Consider the following 16560-nt stretch of genomic DNA (forward strand, 5'->3'; position numbering starts at 1 on the left):
AATAAAAACATAGAATAAAAAAAAAAGATTATCTGGTGAACAGTTATTTGATGTTCTCTTAGGTTATGCAGTTAACACTAAAAAAAGTAACTCGATAATACGATGGTGTGTTTTTACTCTTTTTCGCTGGTCATTTTGAGTGTAATACAANATATATATATATATATATATATATATATATATATATATATTATTTTTAAACAGAAAAGTAACACAAAAAAAAAAGCAATTTTATTTGATATAATAATATATCAGTATATATTAATAACATTTTTTTACTCAGTTCTAAACTAAAATTCAGATTGCATTTAGTATGTTCAATAGATATAAAGTACGTGATAAAAATATAGAATTATCTAACAGATAACTTTCTTTTCCAAATGCAATTAATCAAGAAACACAAAGAATTCTACTTCTAGAACACAAATGCATTTGAAGTCATTGTATAATTCATTAAGATTAAAATATTTTATTGCTAAATCATTCAAATAATAATAATAATAAAACTTTTAAGCATGTGTGAAGCATGCTGGTAATATATAAATATCACAATTATTTATGTTACCTTTAGTTATCTAATTAATGAAATTAATTACACAAAGAATGAAGAAAGAGCATGAGTTTCGGCTCAAGAAAAGGTTATTCGAAAACTTCAAGCTACTGTCTCGTCCTTCTTGGAGGTGTCTGGTCTTAGAAGATATTAATGTTTTGTAGATTATGTTAAAAACGGACAAACTAACACATAATGTCCATGCTCAGCCGTATTTTATTTTATACGTAATCAATGTTCTTTTTCCCAACGTAAAAAATGTTTTTACGTCTTGATTGTGCATCAAAACATGAAAAGCTCTATATATTATGGGATACAGACTAAATATTTTAAAGTAACCTTTCATATTAAATTATTAACAAAAAATTTCAGTTTAATGCTTAACTAATCAATAGTCATTCATTTTAAGTGACTGAGAATACTTATTTTAAAAACAAACCAAATCATAAACATAAAATAATTTATCGAAATACAAAATATAAAATTTTAAATATTTTATTAAATCTAAAATATGTTAAAATAATTATAAAGTTATCTCGCGCATCGCGCGAGTCTAATTCTAATAGTATATAAATGGGGCCAAATTGATTGATAATAACGTGAAGATGTTGAGTGACTTTATTCCGAATTGTAAATTCATAATGCAGGGTTTATAGTTTTTAATGACCGACAAAAACTGGAGATGTTAGGCAATGAATTACGAAGTCAAACAAAAATACAAAAAGTCGCTAAAAGATTAACAACTTGTCCAAATAAGGACATGCATTATACTCATTAGGTGTGAAATTTCTGATTAGGTTCCGAGGTGGATTAGTTGGATAATGGAGTGTGTTACTACAGTCTCCTACACTGTCTTAATCAATGGACAGGCTTTTGGTATGATAACTCCAGCACGAGGACTGCGACAAGAGGATCCTCTTTCCCCTTTTCTTTTCGACTTATGCACTGAAGGCTTAACACATCTCCTGAATAAATCTGAGTTAGACGGTCGAATTTCAGGTATTCAATTCACCTTGGAAGGGCCCTCGATTCATCACTTATTATTCGCCGATGACAGTTTGTTTGTTTGTCAGGCTGATGAGAATCAATGTGAATCTCTCAAACAAATTCTGCAAAGCTTTGGTCGAGCTACTGGTCAAACCATCAACTTAGCCAAGTCGTCCATTACATTCGGCTCAAAGGTAAAGGAGGGAGTCAAGGTTTTAATTAGAAACAAGCTGAACATCTCCAATGAAGGGGGCGCTGGAACTTACTTAGGCTTACCGGAGTGTTTCAGTGGGTCCAAAGCAGACATGCTAGCCTACATTCACAATCGTTTGAAACACAGATTCTCGGGATGGTTTGCTAGATCACTATCTCAAGGAGGTAAAGAGATATTGATTAAATCCGTAGCAATGGCAATGCCAATTTTTGCTATGTCATGCTTTAAATTGCCAAAGTCTACATGCTCTTCTCTCTCTAGTGCTATGTCTGATTTTTGGTGGAGTAACATGGAGCATCAGAGGAAAATCCACTGGATCTCTTGGAATAAACTTTGTCTCTCTAAGACTCAGGGAGGCTTGGGTTTTAAAGATATTGAAGCTTTCAATCAAGCCCTCCTAGCAAAGCAAGCCTGGAGACTCCTTCACAAGCCAAACTGTCTCTTTTCCCTCTTTTTGAAGAGCCGTTATTTTGCGAACGTTGACTTTCTTAACGCTTCTCTAGGCTCCAGACCCTCTTATGCTTGGAGGAGTATCCTTTTTGGTAGAGATCTGTTAGTGAAAGGATTGAGACATTGTATTGGGAATGGAGCTTCTACAAATGTCTGGACAGGACAATGGCTTATGGATGGTCAAATGAGAGCCCCCCTTATGAAGAACATCCTCATCGATCTGGAGCTAAAAGTGGAAAGTCTCATCGATCCGCACACAAAAGATGGAATCTTACTTCTCTACATGAGCATTTCTTTCCTCGGGGACATTGCCTTAATCCGCAAATTAAAACCAGTGGTTTCTTCCCCGGATTATGAATGTTGGCAACACAATAAGAGTGGAGAATACTCAGTTCGATCAGGTTATTGGCTGGCGGATCAGGATCGTAATGCTCAGACTATCCTTGAGGCCTCGCAGCAACCCTCACTAAATGCTATCAAGGATAAAATTTGGGAATCTCTAGCTCCAACAAAGCTCAAAATTTTCCTTTGGAAGGCAATCAGTGGAGCCCTCCCTGTGGCAGAACGTCTTATGACAAGAGGGATTCATCTAGACTCGAGATGTCAAATTTGTGGAATGGAGGGAGAATCCATTAACCATCTGTTGTTTACCTGTCCATTAGCCCGTCAGGTTTGGGCTTTATCAGATATACCCTCCCCAGAATCGGGTTTCAATGATAACTCCCTCTACCAAAACCTCTACTATGTCCTGTTGCTAGCTAAGAAAGGTATTGGTGAAGGAAAAGTTAGGCGTAACATCCCTTGGATTATCTGGAACCTTTGGAAAAACAGAAACAACTTAGTCTTCGAAGGCTGGATCTTTCAGATCCCTTAAATGATTTCCAAGATAAAGGAGGACTCGGCTGCATGGTTTCTAGCTCAATCTATTGAGGAGACAGAGGTTCATAGAGATATCTCTCAAGATCATAAATCAAAGCCTCCTTGGAGACCACCTGAGAGATCATGGCTTAAATGCAATTTCGCCTTCTCTTGGGATAGAGAAAAGAACCTTGGAGGAGCGTCATGGGTTCTCAGAAATTATAAAGGTATGGTTCTGCTTCACTCTCGAAAAGCTTTTAGTAGAATGGACTCAAAGCAAGAGACGGAATTGGAATGTTGGCTTTGGGTTATTGAAAGTCTCAGAAGCCTTCAGATTAGGCGAGTCATTCTAGCAATGGAGCAAACAGACTTATTGTAGGTCATACAAAGACCGGCAGCTTGGCCATCCTTCAAATTTCAATCTGAAATTTTGCAGTCTTCCTTAAACCTTATACCATTCTGGAAACTGCAAAAAGAGGACAGAAGTGCCAATAAAGGAGCTTACCTGATTGCTCGAAGTGTTACTAAAGAGGATCGTTTACAATCATACGTAGCAGCTGGGCACCCTTCGTGGTTGCATGAGCTTTTCACTCAAGAGAGTTACATTACCTTTAGGTAATGTCTTTTTGGATTCTCTTGATTAGCTGTTGATTGTCTAGGATCCTTAATTTTTTGGGTTGTGGTTCAACTTTGTGTTGGTTTATTGTAAGAAACTCTCAGAGGTGTTATATATATTTGGAATCATTCAGTCGAAAAAAAAAAAAAAGGTACGGTGTGATTCGTGTGAAGTCAAACAAAAATAAATAAAGTCACTTAAAAAATTAACAACTTGTCCAAATAAGTAGAAATGCATTATATTGATCAGGTGTTAACTTTTTAATATAATACTATATATAATACTATATACAATAAAACCTCTATAAATTAATACTCTTTAAATTAATAAATACCATAAATTAATAAATTTTGCTAGTCCCAAGTCGGAATAGTGTAAAAAATAACAAAATTCGATAAGATAATAAGATAATTTTTTTTTTTGAAATCCCCATGTAAAATATGGTCCCAATAATATCATAAATTAATAATCATGTAAATTTACACACCCATTTATATATATGCTTATATAGTAAAGTATGTTTCTATCAAACCTCATATCTATAAAACAATTGTTATGTTGTTTCTTCAAACTATAATGATATAAAATATTCTATAACATTTCATAAAAATAGCTAAAACTATTAAAATTTTTCAATTTCTAAATATGCATCATTTACATTTTGATAATTTGATAGACTAGTAAAATACGATAATTGATACTCTTATTCATAAATTTGAATATGTATGTCATGTGTATAACTGAATTTGTCTATAATATTTGTAATTTATTCTCAATAATATTTTTTAATTATTTCAAATTCAATTTCAATACCATAAAATTTACAACATCCAAAATTCTAATTTTATTTTGCAAAAATTGTCTCAATTCATAATTTTAAAAAATTTAAACAATTAAAAATAAACCTATAAATTAATAATTATTATTTTATAGTGTAAATTAATAATTATTAATTTATAGATAAATTAATATCAGTATAAATTAATAAAATTTCTTATTCCCAACATTATTAATTTATAGAGGTTTTACTGTAGGTGTAAGTAATATCCCTTTGTATTATATTTTGAGTAAAGTTTCAAAAATGCATTTTTATATTATTTTAGAAATTTTTTTTTAAATAGAAACTAGAAAGATTCAAACCTGTTGATTAAATATTGCGTTATTTTAAAATATATACGTTTTAATTTCAAAATCAATAAAAATTTACAATATGTGATATGGATTTACAAATCAATGATTGAATAAAACCCCATCCTAATACATTTTTGTTCTTTAAAATATGTTTTAAGCTTCTTTCTCGATATGATAAATGTATTTTGATATAGACGAGTGTGATGAGAGAAAACCAAGCTGTTACCTAATCTTGGCTTGTATGAAAAATGAAGTACATTTTAAAAATTATCAGCATCATGAAGAAACAAGTGAAAAAAATCATCGGAAAAATGAATTGACACTAAACCAAAAATAAGTTCTATAAACTTATAAATGAACTAGATTAGGACCCGCCCGATGTACGAGTTTATAATTTTTAAACTAAAATTAAATTTATCAAAGAATATAAAGTAAATATTTTTAGTAAGTAAATAGATACACCGAGGTGTCCAATGTGATATTCGATGTAAAAGATGCGACTCTACGGTTGAAACTATTAATCACGTTTTTATTTTAAATGTCTTCGTTCGTATGAAGTTTGGGATCTATCTCTGACTCCGGTCTTGTCAGAGGGTTTACCATATGAGTCAGTGTACTCGAATTTGGATTTTGTTTTCTTGAGGGATGCCTCTCAACAAGGTGATCCTGATTAACTTCTTCAATTACCATGGATTTTATAGGCAATCTGAAAGGCCATAAAAAAAATCAAGGTTAAGAGATGAGGCGAATGATATAATTACTCAGACTTTGGGCCATAATTTAGCCTGGGAATATGCGCTCTCTTTTACGACAGTCATGTCAGCTCCATATTTGTATTCAAATGTCCAGGTTTCTTCACCTCGCTTTCAGATTGATGGTTCTTGGAAAGAACCCAATGTCCATTCATGATTGAGCTGGTGGTGTTGTGTTGGTGAGGAGCGAACCTTGTTGTTGGGGGCCAAGTGTCTAAAACAGAGCCCCTCCCCCTACATTCAGAGTTAAAAACGTTGTTCTGTGCCATTGAGCGGATACGTGTTGAAGGGATCGCTTGTCAACGTTTTGAGACTGATTGTGTTGAGTTACTCACTATGGTGCAGTCTTCTGAATATTGGCCGTCCTTCTCCAACTTGCTCGATGAGTTTACCTCGCTGGAGTCTTTCCCACTATTCTCCATCTCTTGGATCCCGCGTGCGTCAAATACGAAGGCGGATTATCTTGCCCGTGCTTCGTGTTCTCTTATCTCTGAAGTTTCTTTTTTAAATCATTTTCCTCCGGTTTGGGCAGCTAACCGAGAAATTTTCTTTTAATTGATTAATTGAAAAAAAACAGTAAATAGATACACTTTTAGTTAAAGAAAATAGATGTAGATGAGTTCAGAGTTATTAAAATAAAATTAAATTTAACAAATAATATATATGTAGTTCTTTTCGTAAGTAAAAACAATATATAAAAGTAAAGAGATGAACTTTTAATTATAGAAAATAATTGTTTTTTTTTGCTATAATACACTAATGTATATCCATTTACAAATCTACTATCTATATCACTACTAAAAGTGTATTTGTACACACAAATATATTTTACTGTTAAAATATACTCTTTAGTCTTTACTACTACCAAATTGTCTTTATGAACATATTAAAGAATATATTATATGTCTCTTTACTTTAACATTTTTGTAGTTACAAAAGTGCATATGTTAATCTTACATACTCCTATCTTATATATTACAATAGCAGTCTTTTTGAATAAATTATTTGATTGGTGAAAAAAATATGAGACAATCTATTTTTTTTTTATGTTTTTTTTGTCAATAATATTTTTCTTTGCGTAAAGATGAGTATTTACATTTTTTAGAAACAGTAATTAATTATATAATTTTCACAATCAGTTTTTTCTTATATAAAAAGTATTTTTTTTCTTGTAAAATTAGCAACTTAAAATTAAAATAAGTAAACAATATTATAATTTTGAATTTATTGATATATATATATATAATTTCCTTATAATGTTTTTTTCTAAATTTAAAACTGTTTACATATTTCAAATAAAATTAGGTTTTCTTTTCTTTATTTTACTTTTATATAAAACTTTTTTATGGTAGGTTTTGAATTTTTACATTTTTATTTTTTATAATTTTAATAAATTTTAAATTGATATGTGTCAATATTTTGAATGATACAATTGACACATGTCAAGATCTTGTTAATTAGTAATTTTGACATCAAACTTTATATAATAAGATTTAAAATTGACATGTGTCAATATTTGAATGATACAATTGACACATGTCATGATCTTGTTAATTATTAATTTTGTTATCAAACTTTATATAATAAGATTCTTAAAAATCAAAGACATATACCGAACTTTAACCGAACATTTGAAAATAAACACACCCTTTCATTTAATTCTCCCCTATACATAAAATCTCACACATACAATAGAGTCTTAATTCATATCCCATCTATTTGTTCAATCCCCTCCAAAAGTTTCTTACGATGCCAGAAAATGGTAGTGACAGTCCAAGAATCTCATTTTCTAACGATTTTTGCCATTCTGATTCCATACCAATCGAGCAGCGTCCGGTACAAAATCCGTTGGACTTCTCCAACTTTTACTGGGGCTTCCCTTTCGAGTTCTCGGTTTCTCGCGACGTAATCTCNTCATGCAGAAACAAGTGATAAAATCATCGGAAAAATGAATTGACACTATACCAAAAAATAAAAACTTATAAATGAATTGCTAAAAATCAAAGACATATACCAAACTTTAACCGAACATTTGAAAATAAACACACCCCTTCATTTAATTGTCCCCTATACATAAAATCTCACACATACAATAGAGTCTTCATATCCCATCTATTTGTTCAATCCCCTCCAAAAGATTCTAACGATGCCAGAAAATGGTAGTGACAGTCCAAGAATCTCATTTTCTAACGATTTTTGCCATTCTGATTCCATACCAATCGAGCAGCGTCCGGTACAAAATCCGTTGGACTTCTCCAACTTTTACTGGGGCTTCCCTTTCGAGTTCTCGGTTTCTCGCGACGTAATCTCCGGCGAGAGCTCGTGGTCCGCCGAAGACTTCTTTAACGAAGGCAAAATCCTCCCTACAGAAATGAAAAAGATTACGGAGCCAATATATCGTAGTAAATCCGATAAATATAAAACCGGCTTACCTAGACCGGATATTAACCCAATCGAAGATTTTGAAATAGAAGAAATCGGAGACCAAGAAGACGAGGTGAAGTTGCCATTACTTGGGTGTAACTCAACCGATTCGAACTCTATGAAGCGTCAGGTTTCGTCTTCGTCTTCTTCTTTAAACAGTAGTTTTATAAAACCGGCAATGAAGAAGAACCACATGCATGTTGGAGGTTACAGTTACAAAGGCAATGGAGGTGTGGTTAGGGTGAGTTCGTTTCTGGACATGGTTCCTTCGGGGAATTTGTTTGGGTTAGGTTCGATAAATCTTGATGGTGGAAAAAACAAGAACAAGTTGAGATCAATGTTCTTTTATTAATAAGAATCATGAGACTTGTTGTGGAGTTCAGTGATGTAATGTTTTATTCTCTACTCTTCTATGTTTCCTTAAGTTCTGCATTTCGAACAAAAAGTATAACATGTATGGTGTATGATTTCTCTTAATTAATACAAAAATAGTTATTTAAAGATTTAACAAAAAACGCAAACACGATCATAGACCCATATATTTAATTACATGTCAAACAAAAAAGATATTTATTCTTATTATTAAATTGTTCGAGTTAGAAAAGAACTTTGAACAGAGTACAAATGAAACCTAGCTTCGTTGACTATACTAAGAAATTTGGTTGCAATGTTTTTTTTTTCTTTTTTCTTTTTGGTTTAATTTTAGTTTTGGCTGCAATGTTATCAAAAATAATGATAAATTAGTTATTGAAGAGAGTTAGAAAGTTCGACAAGTCAAGTGATAAGTAGCCAATTCCATTAATTCCCATCTTGTTTTAGATAACCTTTTTTTTTTATCATACATGTTGTGTCTAGATATTTGACGATGCTATAAAGGAAACTGAAGAAAAATATTGCACCTACATTAAACTGATCATGTTATTGTTATGGATCAGTACGTATATCAAATCCGTCAATAACTATAAGGTGTGTTATCATCGTGTGAATATTCACGCGATTATAGTCTATAGACGTTTATTTGCATTTCGTACGTACAAAGCTTAAATTAAGTTTTCTGTTTTCAATAAACAAAACATGTATTTATGCTTATAATTTGTTTTGACTAGGGTTTACATATGTATTTTCAAATCTAAATAAACACTGTGAAGTATAAAAATGATACATATTTTGAAAAAAAAAAAAACATCTTGTAGAACATCCGAGAATATTTTTTTTTCTGTTTACATGTAAACTTTATAGCCATATTCTTGAATTTACAATAACAAAAGATGAAAAGAAAGACGATTTTTTATTCAAGTTTTGTCAACCTGTTTTAGCAAGGATACTGACATTGGCACAAATTAAAATTACCAAGGGAATTACAAAATCCACGTCCACCACTATATTTTTGTGCGCAGTTCGTATCACAACATTTCTCAGGACAATTTTCACTGCACATTGTACTAGTTCCACCGTTACAAACTTTAGGGGGTGAAGGGGGTGAAGGGGGTGAAGGTGGCACACACTCGTAAGTGCATGTGCACAAAAATACCCCATATAGTCCGTCGCATCTGCTAATGCACGAGGGCCCGTACTTGGCCTTACACCTTTCGTCGCAGTTTTCACAAGTGCCTAGGATATCGTTGCATGACTCTGCTCTTGTCTGATTCACAACTAGAGCAATATTGTAAACCTCATTAAATTTTAACATACCAGTAAGAGTATATGCACTCTAGAAATCAGGTACATGTAAACAGTAATAATGAGAATTCATTTTAAATAAAAACTTTTTTTACTCTACTCTTAATTTTAATAGAATACGTGACTATTCCCCCAAAAATGTTATTTCGTTTTCTTTTTACCCATTGTCATGTGAGTGTGACATGTTATTAATCTAATGGAATATGACAAGATAAACAAAATATATAATGTACCTGCCACAAATATAATAAGCAAGCTGACAAGGAATACAAGTGAACCTGTCCTCTTCATCCTTTCACGTTTTCTAGTTTTCTTCTTAACGACCTTTTGTCTCTGTAAGAGAATTGATTAGTTCATCTATTTATAAACCTATGTAGGAAAAATCGATTTCTTACCGCAAATATCGTAAGAAAATGGTAAGAAATCACGTAAGAAATCATAAATTATAGGAATTTTCGTAGAAAATGTGGTAGGAAATATTTGACCAATTTTCTAAAAAATATTTGTAGGAAAATATTTCCTATTATCTTCTTAGTAAAATGTTTTACNTTTTTAAAAAAAAAAAAAAAAAAAAAAAAAAAAAAAAAAAAAAAAAAATCTCGGATCAAAATTTATGTGGCCTTTTTAGTTTGGTTCATTGGAACAATGTGATCCACAAATCAAGAATATAGTAGTAAATTTTATAGCCATATTATTGAACTTACAATAACAAAAGATGAAAAGAAAGAATATTGTTTGTTCAAAAAATTTCAACCAGTTTTAGCAAGGATACTGACATTGGCACAAATTAAAATTATCAAGGGAAGTACAAAATCCACGCCCACCATTATATTTTTGTGCGCAGTCCGCATCACAACATTTCTCAGGACAATTTTGACTGCACATTGTACTAGTTCACTTCCACCGCTGCAAACTTTGAGGGGTGAAAGGGGTGAATGGGGTGAAGGGGGTGAAGGTGGCATTTTCTCGTAAGTGCATGTGCCTAAGCTGTCGTTGCATGAATCTGCTCTTGTCTGATTCACAACTAGAGCAATATTGTATACCGTATTAAATTTTAACATAACAATGATAATTTTTTTCTTAAAAAAATTACTTTCTTTTCATCCATTTCCATGTGAGTGTGACATATGTATGTAATTTCTCTTCTATCTAATGAAATATAACAATTGAAAGTATACAAAATATATAAAGTACCTGCGACGAATATAATAAGCAAGCTAATAAGGAATATAAGCGAAGGTGTCCTCTCTCTCTCCATACTTTCACGTTTTCTAGTTTCCTTCTTAATGTCCTCTGTAAGATAATTGATTAATTCATCTATTTCTAAATAAGCTGAAGATCTTGAACAAAGAAATATATATATATATATATATATATATATATATATATATATATATATATATATATATATATATATATTCTATGAAGAAAAGAATTTGGAGATAAGGATATTAATTTTTGGTCCATAAATCATGGGTTACAAAATATTATTGGTCTAAGGGATGGTATGTAAAGACTAAAGAGAGTTTGCTAAAAAAAAAAAAAAAGACTAAAGAGATAACTAAATTTGAACTAATTAAATGCATAAATCACTCCATGAAATCTATACCATTTTAAAATTAATAAAAAATCCTATATATATTGCCTTTTTATTCAAGATTTTTTGCAAGATTTCATTATTGTTTAGATTTAAAGTTTTAAACAGAGGATTAGCACTCTATTAATCATGTTTAGAAGAAGAAAATCAAGCATATTGTCAAAAAAAAAAAAAGATAGTTGTAAAAAAAAAACACATTCCTTTTTTTCTAATATATTAAATATTTGAAGTAAGCAATAGAAATAGATATATGAAATGAAAAACATTTATATCTTACATTTTAAAAGTATAAAATAACAATTAACTTAGCACTGGAAAGCAAATAGTTAAAGGTAATATATATATATATATAATCTAATGTTTTGTAAAACGGAAAAATAAATAAATGATTGAAAATCATTTTTTCTTTAATTTTTTTCATCTTTTTTTGTATTATTAATGCTTTTACAGTTTCTATTAAATTTATTTTTAACTGATTTTATTGATAATCAATCTAAAGACTATGACACAGAGCAATTTAGCAATTAATATACTGAGTAGACTCTACTCCCACACTGATGTGGCAACCTAGAGGAATTACCAAAGAGTCATTACCATATTTGTGAAAATATTAACACAAATATAGTACGTGTAATAAATAATTATTGGATTAATTTTTAGCGAAAGTGTATTGAAATAATTTAAATTAATTATATATTGGATCATCGAACAAATATTGTATTGTCAAACAGTTTTATGTTAACCCTTTCTAAAAGGTATCATGCGTCTACTTAACCAGAGTATTTCTTAGTGTTTGTTAAGTTACGTCCAAAAGTATTGCAACATTAACATATATAAGTACATGTAGAAACTAGGTTTATCACAATGAATTTGTTTGTTGGGGGAATCAAAATCAGTCCAGTCATGCCTCGAGTTTGATTTTTGTCTACGACAGAATCCAAAACAACGGGTTTCTCACGTAGACAAGGTCTTCTCAGACTGGAAAAGCTAGCCTTTCTCTCATTGAAAACAAAAACATGTATTTATGCTTAGATTAGTTTTGACTGCGTTAAAATATGTATTTATGATCTAAAGAAATGCAGTGAAGTTCAAAAACGATACATACTTTTAAACCAAAAAAAAAATCTTGTAGAAGATTAGTACGTACGTATCTATGTACATGTGAAAGAAAAAAAAACTCGGATCAAAATTTATCCGAGTTTGGTTTGGCCCGCCCATTGTTAGTTTGGTTCATGGGAAGTATGTGATCCATAAATCAAGACTATATTAGTAAAATTTATAGCTATACTAGGGAGAGGCCCGCTCATTGGACATGTTTGCTTTTTGTTAATTTTTGCATATAATTTTTTTAATTCTTTAATTGTTTAATTTCGTGTTCAATAAATCTAGATGTACATAATGTTATTTTGTGGACAATTCTTTAATTTTTTTCTTTTTTTTTTTGGAGGAAGTAGGAGACAATTTTTTTAATCCTTTAATTTTTTAAAATCAAAAAAGAAATTACAATCAGACATTCAAGAAATTACAATAAGACATTCCGTGGGTATGCATCCCCATTGACATCCTCCAACACCACCGGCTTAACAATATCCGGGTATATATCCAAATAATGAAAATCAAGTGGTAAAAAAACTATTAAATTAAACTATAAAAATACTAATTATTAGACATTTACATTGTTCTATGTAATATGAGAAGTAAGCACTTTTTGATTGGTTAGTAGGAGAGACCATTTTTATTATTTATAAATGTGTTTTTTTTAGAATAGTTTTTCAAAAATGTGTAAGATATATTTTATTTCGAGGAATTGCATTGTATACCTCAAAAAAACTTTATAATTAACCCACTAACTATAATAACCATATAAACCTTATATACTCTATATTTTATATATTAATTACATATTTTACTCTTACCACTTAAACCATCACCATCACCCCCTACCACGACAACTACCACCACCTCCGGCCACCATCTCCAGCCACCATCTCCGGCGACCAACTCCAGCCACCAACTCCAGCGACCAACTCCGGCCACCATCACCACCATCAACCACCACTTATCATCACACCTATCAACACTAAATTGGTAATTTTCCCTACCCCTAATTCTAATTTCCTAATTTTTTCAAATAGCTAGTTATATGCTTCTATAGTTTTATTGTTTTGGTCAGTGAGCAAATTCACCCTTTTATTTTTCCTTTTCTGTTTCTTGTTTTTTATGTGTATGTGGAGTTACATAAGGTTTAACGAGAGCTTTAACAATTAGTAAAAACATTTTTTTCATATAGTTTTTCAATCCATTATGTATGATTCAATAAGTCAATACATCTTTTTGTAGTTAATCTTGGCCTCACATGGATCTGTATATATGTTCTTAATAGGGTCACTATTTTTTTTTTTTTTGGACATACATATGATTCCTTCCATTAGAACAGAACACAACATACAAAATAAGGACCATAGTTTAAAGAGCAGTAAAGATAGGCAATCCCCAAAGCCAATACAACAAAGAAAAAGAGGTAATTAACTCTATCCGTGAAATTCAATGTGTTTCACGGCTTGAGGAGGATTTCTTGAAGCAGCGTTCTAAACTTCACTGGCTCCAAGTCGGTGATCACAACAACCGTGTTTTCCACAATGCGGTTAAGATCCGTGCAGCTCATAACTCTATCCGTGAAATTCAATGTGTGGATGGCTTGGTGGCTACCACACCGGAATCTATCAAGCATGAGGCTGCGAGTTTCTTCTCGGATTTTCTTGGACACATTCCCCTTGATTATGAATGATCTACTGTGGACTCTTTAATCTCTCTGCTACCTTTCCGTTGTAGTGAACAAAATGCAGACATGCTCGTTCGTGAGGTTACTGATGATGAGATCAGATGTGTATTGTTTTCAGTGCCTGCAAATAAAAGCCCAGGTCCAGATTGTTATACGACTGAATTCTACAAAACTGCCTGGCCTATTATTGGTAAGGATTTCACTGTCGTTGTTCCGTCTTTTTCCAGAAGGGCTTCCTACCTAAGGGTTTTAATACCACTATTCTAGCTTTGATTCCTAAAAAAGAGGATGCTAGAGGGATGAAGGATTATAGGCCTATCTCCTGCTGCAATGTAATATACAAAGTGATTTCAAAAATTCTTGCGAACCGTCTCAAAGGCCTGCTCCCGGACACCATTGCTTCAAACCAAACTGCCTTCGTTAAAGACCGACTACTCATGGAAAATGTCTTTTTAGCCTCTGAACTGGTCAAGGACTATCACAAGGAGGACATCTCTCCTCGCTGTGCAATGAAGATCGGCATCTCCAAAGCCTTTGATTATAGGATCAGGTTCATCAGTGAAACCATTGTTGAGAACTCAGAAGTGATTTCGAATAATCACTTTTTTGATCTTGAAAGTTTTGAGCGAGTTTTTGAAGGCTATCATGTTGTCAGAAATCACCCATTAGGTATGTGTTTAATAGATATATTTTGTCTGGTTCTTTTATTTTATTTCCCCAGTTTTAAAGCATTATTTTATACAAATAATTATTTTTTTAACAGATATTATGGGTGAAGTCGTAAATGTGGAACCTCTCTTAAATGTACATGATCCAAATGCTCAGATGCCACAGGAGATGATAAGGATTTTACGGTTTTCTCTAAGGGATTTGAGGTTTGTAAACCTATTCATTGATTTTATGTTTTAAAATTTGTTGTCGTTCTTAAATTAGTTTCATATTAAGGTTTCTTTTGTTGCTAAATATAGTGGAGTTGACATTCCATGTTTGGCATATAATGACTTGGCTGATTCCTTTTATAACAATTGGTGGAGCACCGGATGTTATCATGTTGTTGCTGTTTTGCAATTTTGGCATGTCAAATACGAAAGTGGAGGTACTTTAATAAAACTTTTTAACTTTAATTGAAGTATATTTCTTTGTTTGAAAACCTAATTTTGACTAATCTGTTGCAGTGGTTTAAGTTAATTATTTTTTGGGTATTTTTAGGTGTGAGAATGGAATTGTATTCTACACCTGGGGTTTCACTGATTTTTTTTAAACCAGCAATTGCAGAGGTAGAAGATTTTAAGAGGAGGTAATCCGTTTGTTTTAATTTCTACTTTGTGACTTATATAATGAAAGATGAATTGAATAATTTTAAACAAAACCATGATTTAGGCTTGATTACCAGCGTGGTTCTGAAGATGATGAAAGTGATTGATGGAAGATTTGTTGTTAAATTTCAAGAATACCTATTTGGGGATCTTCTATTTTATTTTAAAGATTTGGATGTTTTTATTTTATTTAGTTACTTCAGATTCGATTAAATGTTTTTGTTTCTAAGAATATTTGATTATATTTCTATTTTTTATCTTATTTTTTAAATTCTCTTTTAATACTAACCAGTTGATTTTTTTAAGATTTATTTCATAGTAGAATAAATACTTTTAACAATAACTATTTCATTTTAGGCTTCATCTCTACTGATCTATATTTTAGGGTTTTAATCTTTATTTCTTGTCTATGATTCTAAGTTAATCTAATTACATATAATTACATTGCAATTGACACGCCGTATGGGTAGTAGTTCTTATGTATTTAATAATTTCAGCTACTTATTACTTCTCAATACTTGTGTATTTGTATTTATTAGTTCGTGGAGTATTCTTAAACTTTTTTAAAAAATTATTTGCTCCGTTTATTATATTTAGCATTGTTTTTAATTGGGTTTGCGGTGTTGGCCCATTAATTTCATTGAGTTTTTGGCCCTTTATTGGTTCGATTATTGTTTTGTTGAAACTTATGTTACCTTTGTATAATTTATGGCGTTGTCAACGGTATGCCGAGCATCTAAGCTTCTGATGTACAGTAAGGCTAAATCTCTGAAATTTTCACAGTTTCATTTTCGCAAGGACAATTGTAAGGTTTACAATTCTATTCCCTTTCATATATTCTCTGTGTGACTGAATTTTGTGAATTGGAATTAGTAATTTATTTCCTTCCTCAGTTATTAAGGCGAATAGAGTTGGTAATTTCTTTTCCCCCTTCCCCTTTAGCCTGCTTGTTGATGGGCAGAAAAATGGGTATGAGACATGACGAAGTTAGTGTGAATAAGTATTTTAGAACGACAAATGATTAAACATATGACTACCTCGCAGCAAACTGAGCAGTTGTTGTGAGATCGAATTCTAAATAAAATATCGTCCCAGATGTAGCATTGAGGTAAAGTTCACCTGGTCAATAGCTTATAGTTAGTAGTGATGGTAGTTTAAGGTACAGTAGAGCAATCTGTCTGAATTGTTGGGGGGGGGGGGGTT

The 16560-nt window shown here is 31.6% G+C and overlaps 2 protein-coding genes across 2 annotated transcripts; one reads left to right on the forward strand and one right to left on the reverse strand.

Annotated features, from left to right (window-relative positions):
* On the forward strand, window positions 7494–8476 carry LOC104733022. The gene has a single exon (XM_010452631.2). It carries the CDS (start codon window positions 7705–7707, stop codon window positions 8332–8334), a length of 630 nt encoding a protein of 209 aa, XP_010450933.1. The 5' UTR covers window positions 7494–7704; the 3' UTR covers window positions 8335–8476.
* Window positions 9208–9973, reverse strand: LOC104733021 (putative defensin-like protein 180). Its single transcript, XM_010452630.1, has 2 exons — window positions 9896–9973; window positions 9208–9635 (listed from the first exon to the last, which is right to left on the reverse strand). Exons 1-2 carry the CDS (start codon window positions 9951–9953, stop codon window positions 9295–9297), a joined length of 399 nt encoding a protein of 132 aa, XP_010450932.1. The 5' UTR covers window positions 9954–9973; the 3' UTR covers window positions 9208–9294.

Source organism: Camelina sativa, chromosome 12 (genome assembly GCF_000633955.1).
Source record: "Camelina sativa cultivar DH55 chromosome 12, Cs, whole genome shotgun sequence".
Taxonomy (NCBI): domain Eukaryota; kingdom Viridiplantae; phylum Streptophyta; class Magnoliopsida; order Brassicales; family Brassicaceae; genus Camelina; species Camelina sativa.

Excerpts from the sequence above, each read along its gene's own strand:
- LOC104733021 (XM_010452630.1), bottom strand. The coding sequence starts at position 9,953 with ATGAAGAGGACAGGTTCACTTGTATTCCTTGTCAGCTTGCTTATTATA. Across the intron at positions 9,636-9,895 it reads GCTTATTATATTTGTGGCAG|TTGTGAATCAGACAAGAGCA; the intron begins GTACATTATATA and ends ATATTGCTCTAG.
- LOC104733022 (XM_010452631.2), top strand. The coding sequence starts at position 7,705 with ATGCCAGAAAATGGTAGTGACAGTCCAAGAATCTCATTTTCTAACGAT.